This window comes from Salminus brasiliensis, chromosome 3 (genome assembly GCF_030463535.1).
Source record: "Salminus brasiliensis chromosome 3, fSalBra1.hap2, whole genome shotgun sequence".
Lineage (NCBI taxonomy): Eukaryota > Metazoa > Chordata > Actinopteri > Characiformes > Bryconidae > Salminus > Salminus brasiliensis.
In genome coordinates this window covers 3,053,118-3,068,522 of record NC_132880.1, presented here as the reverse complement: position 1 = coordinate 3,068,522, position 15,405 = coordinate 3,053,118, and the positions used below count along the sequence as shown (strand labels likewise).

At 42.2% G+C, this 15,405-nt stretch overlaps 1 protein-coding gene across 1 annotated transcript in view; it reads left to right on the top strand.

Annotated features, from left to right (window-relative positions):
• Window positions 1–15,405, top strand: part of scn4ab (sodium channel, voltage-gated, type IV, alpha, b) — a 36,005-nt gene that overhangs the window by 10,500 nt on the left and 10,100 nt on the right. Inside the window, exons 11-20 of the mRNA XM_072675183.1 lie at window positions 376–528; window positions 885–981; window positions 1,548–1,786; window positions 2,769–2,942; window positions 5,992–6,348; window positions 8,902–9,300; window positions 11,592–11,712; window positions 13,061–13,215; window positions 14,590–14,763; window positions 14,950–15,072. Coding sequence (XP_072531284.1) covers window positions 376–528; window positions 885–981; window positions 1,548–1,786; window positions 2,769–2,942; window positions 5,992–6,348; window positions 8,902–9,300; window positions 11,592–11,712; window positions 13,061–13,215; window positions 14,590–14,763; window positions 14,950–15,072 — 1,992 coding nt within the window. The remainder of the gene's footprint in view (window positions 1–375; window positions 529–884; window positions 982–1,547; window positions 1,787–2,768; window positions 2,943–5,991; window positions 6,349–8,901; window positions 9,301–11,591; window positions 11,713–13,060; window positions 13,216–14,589; window positions 14,764–14,949; window positions 15,073–15,405) is intronic.

Below are 15,405 nucleotides of genomic sequence, written 5' to 3'. Positions count from 1 at the left end.
TGGACTAAGCATAGCATAGCCTTGTTTTTAGCACTGTCACAAGAACATAGTAATTCTCCCTGTGTTTTACCTGACAGTGTCACTATCCTCTCTGTGTCCCCTCAGCGTGATGTGTGGTTAGCTATCTGAATAGACTGTAGACTGTTTGTTTTTAAGGGAGCTGATGTGGAGAGAAGAAGTGGTTAAACCAGGATTTAGCCCAGCATGGATACGTCCACACTTCTCTAGCTTAAGCTTTACATCATCAACCCCTACATGATTAACTTCTTAAATTACCTTTAAAGTCAAATGCCTTTTTACCCCCTATATTACAATTATATAGTAAAACCTCATATAACCGTGATTTTAAAACATTTTATTTACTTGTTTGAGCAGCAAAAAAAAGGAATGGCTAACGGCAGCTGCACCTCACTCTCAAGCAAAAACAAAGGTGATAGCAGTTCTGAGCATGATTTGACCGATGACGGGGGTGGCAAAGTGAAGACAGAACACGACAGCAATGACTTGAAACCCATCTCAGACAAAGAGGTATGTCGACACCTGTGAAATCCACTGACGCTCCATGCACTTACCTCAACTGACCAGCTTAGCTCTTGACCAGACTAGGGTAGTTTTTTATTTGAGTTGGATAGTTTAGATGGTCTGACCATCATGACAAGCTTGACAACCAGCTTGGTAAATGCATGCTGATAGACCAGGTAGTGCACCTAACTTAACCTGGACGCCCAGTTTTTCTACCACTTTGACACATCAATGACCAGTTGAGGCCGTCTGAAACCAGCACAACTGGGCTTGAGACATATTGATTAGGATAAGATACCATATGACTGAAGAACTTAAAGCAACAATGGCGGGATTGATTGTTGTTTCTGAAATCTCTCGAGGTGTCACAATCAAATGGATCCAAAGCACACATGGACCACCTTGACGTGGCCAGTGAGCATAATAGGAAACCCAGTGCAGCAGGCAGTGCTATAGATGGTAAGTTCCAGAAGACATCATTCACATATGAAATATATGTCCGAATGTTTGTGCACAGCCAATAGAATAGGACTCTCTGTGATGATAAACATGAACCTATTGACTCCATGCTGCCTAATGCCAGTCATGGGCTAGAGGGGGGTATAAAGCCCCCCAGCATTGAGGAGCTTTGGAGCAGTGGAAGAACTGTGTCCTCTGGAATGATGGTGGTGGTGCTCCATCCAGTAGTTTTGGATGGGATCAGTTGGGGGGTTGGGGATGATGAGGTGGAGTGGTGATCCTCCAACTTTCTGACCTCGCTAACGCTCTTGTCGCTGAATGCAATCACATCCTCACAGCAATGCTCATCCAAAATCTAGTAGAGACCGTAGAGACAGTTACTCCAACAAAAGCAGGATCAACTTTTTAATGCCCTCGTTTTTCGAAGAAACAATGGATGAGCAGGTGTCCAAATACTTTTGTCCATACTGTATAGCATGTGTTTTTTGTCTAGACATGGTTTATTATTCACTGTGGTCAGAAATAACACTACACTTGGTATAATCCGGATCTTCTCACTCTTTCAGAACTAGAAGAGTTGGAAAGACCCTGTCCACCATGCTGGTACAAATTTGCAGACATATTCCTAAAGTGGGACTGCTGCGCACCCTGGATCCGATTCAAAAAGTTTGTGTACTTCATAGTGATGGACCCTTTCGTGGATCTGGGCATCACTATCTGCATCATTCTGAACACCGTCTTTATGGCCATGGAGCACTACCCAATGACTGAAGACTTTGAGTCAGTCTTAAGCATTGGCAACTTGGTAAGGCACTAAATACACAGCTATTGTACTTCTAGCTGAGGTTTAACCTTTTTCAGCCCAGCAACCAGCATTGTCACACAGTATTCCAGCTTTCTAAATTCAGTCAGCCTCCCACACACCTCTATTAGCTTTTCTATTCAGCTTTTCTGTTTCCTAGCTATCAGCATATTCTGATTTGGGAGGAGAACTCTGGGCTGGAGTTCAGGTGGCTTTTGCTTTGTGGCAGGAAGCCAGAAATGAGTGATATGACATGAGGTAAAAGGGAGGTGATGGGGTGGTGGAGGGTTGCAATTAAAGACTCTGTGATAGACAAGAAAACCACATAGAGATGGTATAAATGGGACGTTAGATTAGCAGGAGGGGCCAATAATATATTGACGGCACAAGATATTATATTGATGTCATAAGGTATTATATTGTGGCCACAAGATAATATGTTGAGGTCACAAGATAATATTTTGTAATATATGAAGTATTATATTGTGGCCACAAGATAATACATTAAGAACACACATGAATATATAGAGGTCACAAGATAATATATCAAGGCTATGAGATAATATATTGAGGCCAGAAAATAATGTATTAAGGGCACAAGATATTATATTGAGGTTATTAGGTATTATATTGTGGCCACAAGATAATATATTGAGGCTACATAATAATATATTAAGGTCATGCGGAAAAAAAACTATATTCATGCCATTTAGCAGGCCTCAGGCATGTTCCTCCTCATAAAATGTAGTTATTTCATAACCTGACCAACATTGTTCCATTAGCAACCACAAACGCAGATGGCAGAGCAATCTAGTAAGCAGGAAAGACCACAAAAAAACTACGACCTGGGTCTGGCTTGAATTTTGGAAGTCTGTTTTTTAGGAGTAGAAAATAATTTGGGCTGGAAACGCTGATTGAAATTGACCGTGCCACAGTATAGCGGCATGTCTTCTCGGGTGGCCTCTCAAATAGCTCTTTTTTGTAGGTCTTCACAGGTATCTTCGCAGCTGAGATGGTCCTCAAACTCATCGCGATGGACCCGTACTACTACTTCCAGGTCGGCTGGAACATATTCGACAGTATCATAGTGACAATGAGCCTAGTGGAGCTGGGCCTGGCCAACGTGGAAGGGCTGTCCGTGCTCAGGTCCTTCCGTCTTGTGAGTAAATCTTTATCTGCTTACCGTGAAATAGCCACTGTATATATACACAGATGCATACTAGCACAGAAGGTTGCTCTAGAATGTCTTACTGAACTGCAGCCCATGTGGTACTGTGCCAGCCGTGTTAGCCTACTGAACATTAGCCTAGTGCTGCTGGAAGACTTATTGCTTCTCGTACCCAAACGTCTGAAATTCACTATTCAATAGACTCATTGCACTAGTCCCTCTATTCCATGTAAAAAAGCACAATGGAGAGAATGAAGAATTTGAGCTACAATCGGCGGACGTTTTAATTGGACACGGAGAATTTGAGGAGAGCAAGCCTATTGGAGGACTTCACACCTTTGTTTTGGTAAATAGCCGACGTCACACTGTCTGATGCTTCTCAGTGCCTAGAGGAAAAAACAACAGGGATCTGAAAACAACAGAATCTATTTAAATCCATGTAAGACGTGTACCTTTTACCTTTTACTCACAACAAAGTCGAATCTGTTGAACGTATAAAGTCAAATTTAGCAATAAAAAAGGGGGGAAGAATCATTTAGTGTGATGCTGGCCTTTGAGAAAAATAAGCGAGTTGCTGCACTTTGTTCTATCATGAAGTTTATGCGTGAAGCAATAGGCCCAAGCTGCTTCATTTTTTGAAGTAGTCTAGTTTACCAAAGCTTGCCATGCTGTCGTTTCCTAGCAGCTGGAATGTACAGGGTATGCTGCATGCATGGAGTGCATTTAAATATCTCCACTAGAACCACTATCTGAATGGGTATTTGTTAAAGATCCCTTAGATACTACTAAATATAAAAGTCAGTATGAAGACCGCAACACTCTACACTACTCTGCACACTAAGGACTCTTGAAAGAGGTGGATCTTCAGTCCACGTTTGAAGACAGCGGGGGACATCTGGGGATGCTGGATGCTCATCTTCCGTGGATCTTAAAGGATGGCGGGTCAAGCTGAGCAATCTGTACTCGAAGCTGGAAGGGCTCTTGGTGCAGATCAGCTTTTGACCATTGACATCAAGTATGGAGGAGCTGGTCTAGTCTTGGCTTTGAAGACCAGCGTCAGGGTTTGCGCCAGCATCAGGATCTGATGCAGGCAGCAGCTACAGGAAGCCAATGAAGCCAATGAGTCTAGTATAAAAAAGGGCAAGGCACATTTGAGGTGCTTTATATACATAAAAGCAGCATAAAACCATAAGAAGGAAATGAGAAATTAGTAAGATCAATATTTAGAAAAAGCAATGCAAAGTATAGGCAAAATGTAAACTCTTGGTCTCCCCCTACAGTCAGGAAGTGTAATTCCGCTTTGAGCCACCACTAATGGACATTTGTCCCAAGCTGAGAGATACAGAGCCTGTATGGTAAAGAAGCATGTGGACTGAGGTGGCAGAGTAATATTATAAAATTTGACACAAATATCACTCGAGTTACGCAGCAGTTTCTGGTGTGCTGAGCACGGAATAGCAATGATAGAGATGCTATTCTCCCTATAAGTGTCAAAGTCGAGTGTCTTTAGGTTAATGGAAAAGGAATAAACATGTACTGTAACCAAGGGCGATATCATATTAAAAATCAGATTAAAGGGAAGGCACTATGGCATGATTTTAATGTTACGATATTAGAAATCAATATTTTATTTGTTTGTTGGGATATGCTGATGATATATATAACAAACTATGCCATTTCCATAGGGTTTACTGAGGAGTCTATTCAGATACTTGCTGTTTCAATGATTAATGCAATACCCTGCGTCCTTGAGGCTGGCATTTTGCTCAAATATTTGTGTATCTGTTTCCAGCTAACTTATCTTGTGAACTCAGCTAACCTTTGCACAGAATTGCATTTGTTGTGTGAATTTAACATTCTGTGATGTGTTATATGAACACACACACACACACACACACACACACACACACACACACACACACACACGTTTATACAACATGTTGAGTTAGGTAAGTCCCAAATACCCATGTTTCCAACTCATTAGGTTCATGAGTTTCATTAGTTCATCATATGAGCATGTGAATGTGTCTCTCATTGTTTTTAACTGTTTTGGTCATTAGATCATATATTTAGGTCACAAGATATTATATCGTGGCCACAGGATAATATATAATAATGTCAAAAGATAATATACAAAGGCCACGAGATAAAATAGGAAGGCCACAAGATATTATATTTATGTCACAATACACTATATTGAGACCATGAGGTAATATATTTGGACCATTGAGGTTATGAGGTATTATATTGTGGCCACAAGATAATATGTTGAGGTCACAGGATAATATATTGAGGCTATGAAGTATTATATTGTGGCCACAAGATAATATGTTGAGGTCACAAAATAATATATTGAGGCTATGAAGTATTATATTGTGGCCACAAGATAATACATTCAGAACACACATTAATATATGGAGGTCACAAGATAATATATCAAGGCTATGAGATAATATATTAAGGGCACTTAATAAAAGATATTATATTGAGGTTATGAGGTATTATATTGTGGCCACAAGATAATATATTGAGGCTACATAATAATATATTAAGGCCATTAGAAAAAACTATGCCATGAGATAATATGTCCAGGCTATTACATATTAGGCTATGAGATATTACATTGAGGCCACATGATAATATATATAGATGCTATTGTTCTGATATTGGCTTTTCTATTTTGTGGTCAAAAATAACGTGCCAGTGTTCACTACTCACATTTAGTTGAATACACATATTTTTATGTATTTGCTCAAATACTTTTATAAATACTTAGAAAAAAAGCTAAATATTGATTGTATCCTGCTCTCACATACTGTACACATTTGTCCAGTCTCCACCATGACTATATAATACAATCTTCACAAAGCTTGCCTTTGAGATCCAAATGTTATGTCATGTTCCCATTGCCATTCCCATTGGTTTAGGAACCACTAGGGCTTTGTTTGGTGTGCCGTCTCACTGCAAACCACTACAGACCGTTTCACAGTGTCTCAGAAGGTCTCCTACTATAATCCTACCATGAATGTGTTGGCTCCAGATGCGTGTCTTCAAGTTGGCGAAGTCCTGGCCCACGCTGAACATGCTGATTAAGATCATCGGTAACTCTGTGGGCGCCCTCGGCAACCTGACCCTGGTCCTGGCCATCATCGTCTTCATCTTCGCCGTGGTGGGGATGCAGCTGTTCGCGAAGAGCTACAGGGACTGCGTGTGCAAGATCGCGGAGGACTGTGAGCTTCCTCGCTGGCACATGACTGACTTCTTCCACTCCTTCCTCATCGTGTTCCGGATCCTGTGCGGGGAGTGGATCGAGACCATGTGGGACTGCATGGAGGTGGCGGGTCAGGGCATGTGCATCGTAGTCTTCATGATGGTCATGGTGATCGGAAACCTGGTGGTGAGTGTCACCTCCATCACCTTGCTCTGCGAGTCTGAGACTAAGCAGTGTACACAACAGTGTTATTGTATTGCTGAGGTGATCCCTGATGACTCTAGTAGCCTACGTTTTTGCTGACCAGCTGAAGGTACAGGTCAACGTAAGTATATACTCTATGGACAGCAGGACCAGTAGGTCCAGACTTCCATTCCTCAGACTTAAAACGGATAAGATCCTCAATCAACTTTTTGAGGTTCTTCAATTTAAAACTGTACTTTGTGAGATGCTTAGTCTGTGGCTCCGCCCCGTCCATCTGTTTACTATGTATTCCCATCTGCTTTGATCTTCCCCTGTTACAATGGAGGGAAGCCTTTCTATTCTCAGACTCCTGACAATGGAGTTTTGTGGTGTTGATGGGATTAAAACTGATCTTCTGTCTCTTGACAAGCAGGCAGTTAGACTGTCGCTCCACTCCGGAGCTGTGAAGCCGTGTACATTTCTGTGTCCAAAAAAGAAGGGAAGGTAAATTTTGTCAGAACCGTGTGTTTTTACATAGTGTAATTTCACAGCTCTGGACCGGCCCTACGGTCTAAGTGCTGCTCATCAAGTGTGAGGAGATCATGAGTTCAAATCAAGTCTAGCAAGGCCTCCTTGCTCCATTATCAAAAACCTCCAAGTGATGGTGGTGTTCTAACCTGCTGATGGGAACCCAGCCAACATGCTCATGTGGGGATCACATGGGTGGGTTCCGGGTGGGCATGGGCTCTGAGTGGGTTTGTACATGCGTTTTTGCTGGGACCAAGTTGGGAGTCCCATTGTTAGAGCCCACCCTAACCTCACATGGGTCCCATTAGTTAACAGCCAAGAGGGGCCCATGTTTAACCCCTCCTGGTACCACCACTGACCCTGGTAGGGCATCCACATGTGGGGCCAACAAGCAATGCATGGGCAAAACCTTCTGGTGCCCAATTTGAGCTACCTATACAGACCCTACTATGAGCCACCGACTAAACATCTTACACAGTATTCAGTCAGCAATGTTTCTGATGCTTAACTGAGACTCAGTACAGTGTCTGTTAACTTTGGCATGCATATAAATGGAGGCGTCCCATCCTTGGATGTGCTGAATTAAAGGTGTAGGAGATGTTACTGTGAGCTAATTGAATTGTGACACGCCACGTGCACTCGGACCACTCCCACAAGTCTATTATCCCCAAGCCTGCCGGAGTTGATGATGCCCAGCATGCTTGAGGAGACAGATCTGTCAGAGACGTTGCATTCTGTGGAGTAGAACAGGACCATGCGATCCTCTCACTGAAGGTTAATTATAAATACTCCTCGTTTACCTCGAGTATCATCCAGTCATTTACTATTAATGCTGCCGGCTGGATTTCCATTTCAGTTATTCATAGAGCAAAGAGGAAACAGCTCGTCTGGCGGGGTGACAAAAACTGAGGAACAGATGAGTGCCAACACGAACAAAAGGGTTTTGTCTGAGGTCCCCGCGAATGGAAGCGCTACACGTCAGCGCCGATACTGTATGTAGAGCCTTACGCTCGCAATGCAGGTTCTAATGGGAAGAAACATACAGTAGGTTCTATTTTCAGTAGCATGAGCAGCCAGAAAAACAGAGGTCCTGACCTGAAGTCATTTTGGAGTACTGGCATCATGGGTTGAGGTAGAGAGCAATGCCTGCCTCACGACAAGGGATGACGGCAGTCATCAGTTAATAATAACCGGCAGGACAGAATTAAAGGGATCGTTTGACCCCCAAAAAAACAAGAAATTTAGATGGAAGCAGTTGAAGACTTGTTCAGGTGTTGTCCTGAAGAGACCTTTTTTGGGTCTTGATCTTGACTCTTAAGTTTAGTTTGCAATAAGAGATGCTAGGCTAACTTTGCTAACACACATTGAACTTAGACTGTCACCAATCTCAGACAGTCTAAAAACAGCCAAATTTGAAGTTACTTGCTTCAAAGTTTGCTTCTTTAGTTTCAAACAGGAAATGCTAGGCTAATGTTGCTAACTAAAATGGATGTGGATTGCCATCAATCTCAGCTATTGAAATACCTGCCCAAAATAGTCTCTGAACCCACTCACGTTGGTTTGGTGCAGTCTAATTGATGTGGTTTAGAGCATGCTGTGACTTACTTTAGCCTAAAAAATAAATAAATGAACTTTTCCAATGAACTTCAGAGCAGTATGTGGTATCATTCCACGCATTGTGGTCCAGTGTGAAAGCGGAATAGGAATAGTACTACAAATGCAGCTCTAATTTTAGTAGAAATGTTTAAAGAAGGTGTTTTTGGGACATATATTCTTTACCACGTCTTATTTCATTGGTTGCATAGCTTTTTAATTGTTTCTGAAGCTGGGAAATGTGGAAGATTTGGGTGAGAGATGAGATTGGTGACAGTCTAAGTCCAGTGTTTGTTAGCAATGCTAGCCTAGCATCTCTCGCTCTAAACAAAAGAGTCAAGACCTTCAAAAATAAAGGCCTGTTTAGTATAAATCCTATCGAGTAGTGAACCACTTTGCATGTAGACTGTAATTTTGTTCCCTCCCTCCTTACAGGTCCTGAATCTCTTCCTGGCCTTGCTGCTTAGCTCCTTCAGTGGAGATAACATGGCATCCGATGATGATGGTGAAATGAACAACCTTCAGATTGCCATCGGGAGAATCACCAGGGGCATTGACTGGGTCAAGGCCACAGCTATTGGACAGGTCAGGCGTCTGCTGGGTCGCAAGCCTGTGGAGGAGGACAAAAAGGGGAATGATGAAGATGACCTCAAAACCAACACCGATTTGGTCCTGAACCACATGGACTCAGGGGACGAAGTGCAGATGAAAAAGCTGGGTGCTTCTGCTGAGAGGCCTGCCAATGTTCCGATCGCAAAGGGGGAGTCCGATTTCGAAAGCCCCTACGACGACACTTCCGACGATGAAGACAGGAAAGCTGATGAAAAAATTAAAGTGAGTTTTATGGTTAACTGAGAATGCACTGTACTTCATCACCAACACAAACGGTGATACTAATGAAGTAGAGGCCAGTTCATAAGCAGGTTATGATCTGCCTTTCTTACACACATCAGTGAAGAGCTCACTGAACTCCGGCGTGGTTCTGTATGTAACAGGAGACACCGCTGCACCAACAACAACAAGTCAGCTGGTGAAATTTAGACCTTCCCTCCTAGATCTTCCTCCATCAGCTGTGAGTGGTGTTATTATTGAACAGTGGAAAAGTTTAGGAGGAACAGCTCACAGAGAGCAGCTCAGAGTGTCTGTCAGACCACGTAAAGTTACAGAGCGAGTGCTGAGCTCCTCAGAGCAGAGTGCAGAAAAGCCTCCAACTGACTCAATAACTGCAGAGCTCCAGACCTGCTGCTGCTGGTAGAGCTTAGAGCAAAGGAGGACCAGCTCCTTATTAATACAGCCTATGGGTTTAGAATGGGATGATGGTATGTCATGAAAGCTCCTACAGGTGTCCCAATACTTTTGTCCATATAATGTATATTAAAGCCATAATATATAATATATTGATTTATAACTAGCTGTAATACATTATTAAATAACATTGTGGCCTCAGTATATTGACATGTGATCTTGATATATTATCTCATGCCCAAGCTTTATTAAATATATAATAACCACCCTGTCACGTTAGAGGCTACGTACAAATACATCTCCAGCTACAAGCAACTGCAGAGAGTGATGTTTATATTCTTATATAAGTTAAAATGACAAATCGTTTTAATCTATTTGGGAAGCTCACTGTAAAGGCTTTGTAGATGCTTGCCTTTTTAATTTTACAGTAAACACAGGTACTGTAACTAGCCTTAACCTTAACCTTAGCCTCAACCCAAAACACTGGTCCTGGTCCTAATCCTAAGCCTTGAAACTTGAATGCTGTTGAGAATGAACTGAGCTTCACCAGTTAGGTTGTCCATGGTGTGAACGTGTGTAGATCATCTACAGTAATAACATTTAATGAGGAGGAAAAAAAAAATCACACGCTGATATCTGTCCCAGCACTGCTCCCCACTGTGGGATTGGTGTATTGGTGGATGATGTGACAGAAACAGGAGTACAAGGTTACCCCCAATGCTGCGACACCTGCGTACATCATTTAGAGTCCCAGAGAGCATCTGTGTAGACCATCTCCAGCTTATGACTGGAGAGAGAGAGAGAGTGAGAGAGAGTAGGAGCAAGTGGTTTTGGGGCATAGGAGAGGTCATGTGTCACAGTGACGGAGCGTGGGAAACGGCACCAGCGCAGCATGATTAGTTAACCTGCTGGACAACTACCTGACCTCCACTGGTTTCTCCTTCCTCCAGTCATCAGCTTGTGGGCTAGAAGTCAGTTTTGTCACCAAGATATCTTGGTAAACATCTGCCCATGCTTTTCCAGAGCTTTGAGTGCCACAAGCCTAGGACTGCCGGTTTGGGTCAGATGTTTGGTGAAACATTTGTTTCATTGAGGTGCATAAGGCCTGACTCATTAGGCAACTGTTTGTTGGTATGTCTGTAAACTGGGTAGGATTACACGGCTCAGATGACATACTCTCTCATGTCCCAACGCCTGGCATGCCACACTCAGCCATGTTTCTCCTCAGGGAAGGGGCTACATAGCTGAAGGGGATCCAGTGGTGCTAAGCAATCTGCTGGACTTGACTAGATTTGGAAAATGGAGAAAAACAAAGCGAATCACTGGACAAAATAACCACAGGTGGCATGCAGTGAGGAGCTCTGGCTGTTGCAGCAACTCTGGGAGAGTCTGAGGGAGCAATTGTGGTCTAAATTTACCACCCTGTTCGATCTCAGTGTAGGTGCCTACACCGAGATCGGCTATGATGGCGATACAAAGGAGGCCCCTATAGGAACAGCTTTATGCACTGTATCTAATCCCAGTTTATCAGACAGGTCTGTTTACTCCTGAGAGCTTCGGTTACATGCATCTACGTCAGTGAAAGAGGAATACCATTTGAATCCGAGGGACGGATTTATGCGCCCCGGTTATCATTCACAGTGTCTTCTTCATGTTGCTAAATATAGCTCCTTTTGAACTGTGCCTGCAAAACCAGATATATTCTTGTACAAGATGTCCCAAGTGCTCTGGTTGACACGCTGAGACAGAAACAACAGCTACAGTTCAAACCAGTCATCATGTAGTGTTATCCAAAAAGCTGTTACGACCAATCAGACAAGTAAGAGATGACTGGATACGCTGTGCATTTGATCTAACATCTCTTCTTATCTATTGGGCAGCTGAAAGAACGAGGAGCCGATGACTCGTCCTGCAGCACCGTGGACAAGCCACCCCTGGTGGAGGAGGCCGAATCAGAGGAGGAAGAAGATCCAACCACCCCAGAAGACTGCTTCACTGAGAGTGAGAGAGACCTACTAAACCCCTCCATTCCCCCTCATGCTCAAAGAGGGAATGGCTTTTCCCGCTGGAACACCCTCCCATTAGTGGCAGAACTTTCTGAAACATGGCTTCAGTGTTTATTAGAAAAAACGGCCAAACCGGGAATGAAACAAGCAATTAAACAAATTATCTGCTCAACGTAAAGGCAGTTAGACTCAGCTAAGTGAGGCCCAAATCCCACCCGTTTAGAGGATAAGGCCTCATATCTGAGAGCAGAGAGTCGAGCAAATGGAGTAGACAGCGTTTTCCACTGATGTCAGGCTCTTTTAGTAGACTGGCTCATCCAGGTTTGCTTGCTTTCCCTCATACTTGAGCTTAGCATGTTGCTGAATTCGCCACTACAGTAGGCTTGATTTTTCCTCCACCTGTTTTCAGTGAGCTCCCACACGTTTCGATGCCTGGATTCCAGCTGTTTCTGTGAATTGCAGCAAATCCATTAGTTTCTCTTCTCTTCTATAAGAGGAAACTCTGAATTCCTGCTAAATCTGTTAATACAGTCAGTCACACAGCAGCTCTTTTGTGTGTTAGTGGCCGCTCAGTCGGACCTTTTGCCACTCAGTGACTACCGCCACCTGTGGCATACCCTCTATACTACACTACTGAGCATTACGGATATCCCATGGTCTAATACAGGGCAGAGGGGCCATACAAATATATCTTCATTGATAACACATAAGACTTAAACTAAAATAGAAAGTGCCTGAACAGGCCTGAAGAGATCCAAAATGTACATAAATCAACCAATTAATCAATTCATCAATTAATCCATTAATCATTCAATCAGTCCAGTTATCTAGCTATCAGTAATCAGATCATGGGCTAACACATGACCTACCACTGACTCCACCAAATTCCCCAAACCTAAAGAGTACTCTGAGGTTAGGCAAGTGTCTATATACAGTCTTGTGCAAAAGTTTGGGCACCCCCAGAAAATGTGCACATATGTGATTTTGTAGTTACACAAGAGAGCACACTTCTGTCCACTGAAAAACACAATGATTATTATTTTGCTTTAGATAAAATATGTTCCAAAAAATATGAATTCACATTATATATACATTTAATGTTACAAAAGTAATGAAATATGTTTTATTTTTTCCCATTATGTTAGATTTGTAGAAGAAATAGTAGTGGTGTCTGTAATCTGTAACGTGCAGGATTTGATTTACATTTAGTGAAGTTTATAATATAATATATATAATTTATATGTATATATATATATATATATATATATATATATTATATTTATATATACATTTTGTTCAAGTGTTTGATGGTGTTGTTTTTCCTCCTGTCTCTTGTGTACCAGAGTGCATCAGACGATGTCCATGCCTGGATTTAGATATCAGTCAGGGCAAAGGAAAGTCATGGTGGAACGTCCGGAAGACCTGCTTCACCATTGTGGAGCACAACTATTTTGAGACCTTCATCATCTTCATGATTCTGCTCAGCAGCGGTGCTTTGGTGAGCTGCGGTCAGATCTACAGAATAACAAACCTGGTAGTAACGGTAACGGTATCTGTAATAAAGGAGAGCGAGGCTGAAAGATTGTGAGGTTGTGGGTTTAAATCCCAGGACTAACTGGATAGAACTGTGCTGTGCCATTGGGCAGTTCCTCTAGCTCTGTACCAGGTGGCAATGCTGGCAAAACACCAGGCTGACAGAACTGAACATGGCTTCAGTGTTTATTAGAAAAAACGGCCAAACCAGGAATGAAACAAGCAATTAAACAAATTATCTGCTCAAGTTTAAGGCAGTCAGACTCAACAGCGATGTGTATCCAGGAATATCCAGCTAAGTGAGGTCCAAATCCCACCTGTTTAGAGGATAAGGCCTCATATCTGAGAGCAGAGAGTCGAGCAAATGGAGTAGACAGTGTTTTCCACTGATGTCAGGCTCTTTTAGTAGACTGGCTCATCCAGGTTTGCTTGCTTTCCCTCATACTTGAGCTTAGCATGTCGCTAAATTTGCCACTACAGTGGGCTTGGTTCTGTTCTGTAGAGAGTATCGTCCTATAAATTACAACTCTACCTTGTTAAGATAAGACAATCCTTTATTAGTCCCACAGTGGGGAAATTCTCAGTGTCACAGCAGAAAAGGGATAGCAAGACACTCAGATGCAAAAACGTAGATAAATTACCACTATATACACAATATATATAATAGTAAAAGTATAAAAAGCAATAACAATATTATTTATTGTTCATGTATCCATGACAAGTCTGCGCAACCCTCAACCACCCCGTCACCTCGCCTTTAACCGTCATCTCCTATTCCCAGTTCCACATATCAAGGGTGGGAATGGCTGCCTAGCACAAAGCATAAGCCACCAGAACTTCCTCTAAGTTTGCCCCTCGCTTCCAGTCTTCTCCCAAATCACCTGAAGCTGAAGGCTTGGTCCAGAATCAGAATCAGAAATACTTTATTGATCCCAGGAGGAAAATTGTAGTTGTTGTAGTTGCAACCGTTTGTGTAAGAATAAACACTCTATAAAATAAAATAAAAAAAAATATGTGCATATATATCAATTATATGAAGATAGTAAAGTGGCATAATGATAATACCTGTGATAATAAATATGGGAAATTATTGCACCAGTTATTGCACACACATTAAATTGAATTGCAGTACTGTTATTATTGCACATTACAGTATAACAGTAAAATTGTAGTATTACACAGATGAACCATAGTGTCACACATTGAGGGAGGAGTTATAGAGTTTAATGGCCACAGTTAGGAATGAGTATATATTTACTTCATTTACTGTGAAGACACATAATTCTCCAGGCTAATTCTGAAAAGTCATGTTCTCACGTTCGCTTGTTTTTACTGCTAGGCCTTTGAGGATATTTACATTGAGCAGCGGAGAGTGATTAAAATCATCCTGGAGTATGCAGACCAAGTCTTCACCTATATTTTTGTGGTCGAGATGCTCCTAAAGTGGTTTGCCTATGGTTTCAAGACTTACTTCACAAATGCTTGGTGTTGGCTGGACTTCCTCATTGTTGACGTGAGTATTCCTTTGATTGCATCAAAAAAAGATATATTCTGTTATTAAGATAAATATCAACAAGGATAGACGGCACTGAAAACAATATAAGGCCAATATAGCCTGTAAAACATGGCCTTGTATTTGTAGCTTGTCCAGTTATTTGCGATCGTTAATGTATTAATAATGATTGTAATTGACCTACAGGTCTCCCTGATCAGCTTGACAGCTAACATTTTGGGTTACTCTGAGCTTGGGCCAATCAAATCCCTGCGGACCCTGAGAGCTCTGAGACCACTTCGTGCTCTATCCAGATTTGAAGGAATGAGGGTGAGTACCTCCTGTTCTCCTGAACAAACTCTAATTTAGTTGCAACTCATGACGTTAAATACATTACATGCGACACACTATATGTCCAAATGTTTGTGGACACCGCTTCTAATGAATGCATTTAGGTACTTTAGATAAACATGAACCCAGGTGTGGAGCTAGAGGCATATAAAGCCCCCAGCATTGAGCTGTGGAGCAGTGGAAGAACTGTGTTCTCTGGAATGATGGATGGTGGAGCCCCATCCAGTATGGAGAGCTGGGGATGATGAGGTGGATGTCAGTGATTATCCAACATCTTTCCTGGATAAACTCTTTAATGCACTTGATTTTGAA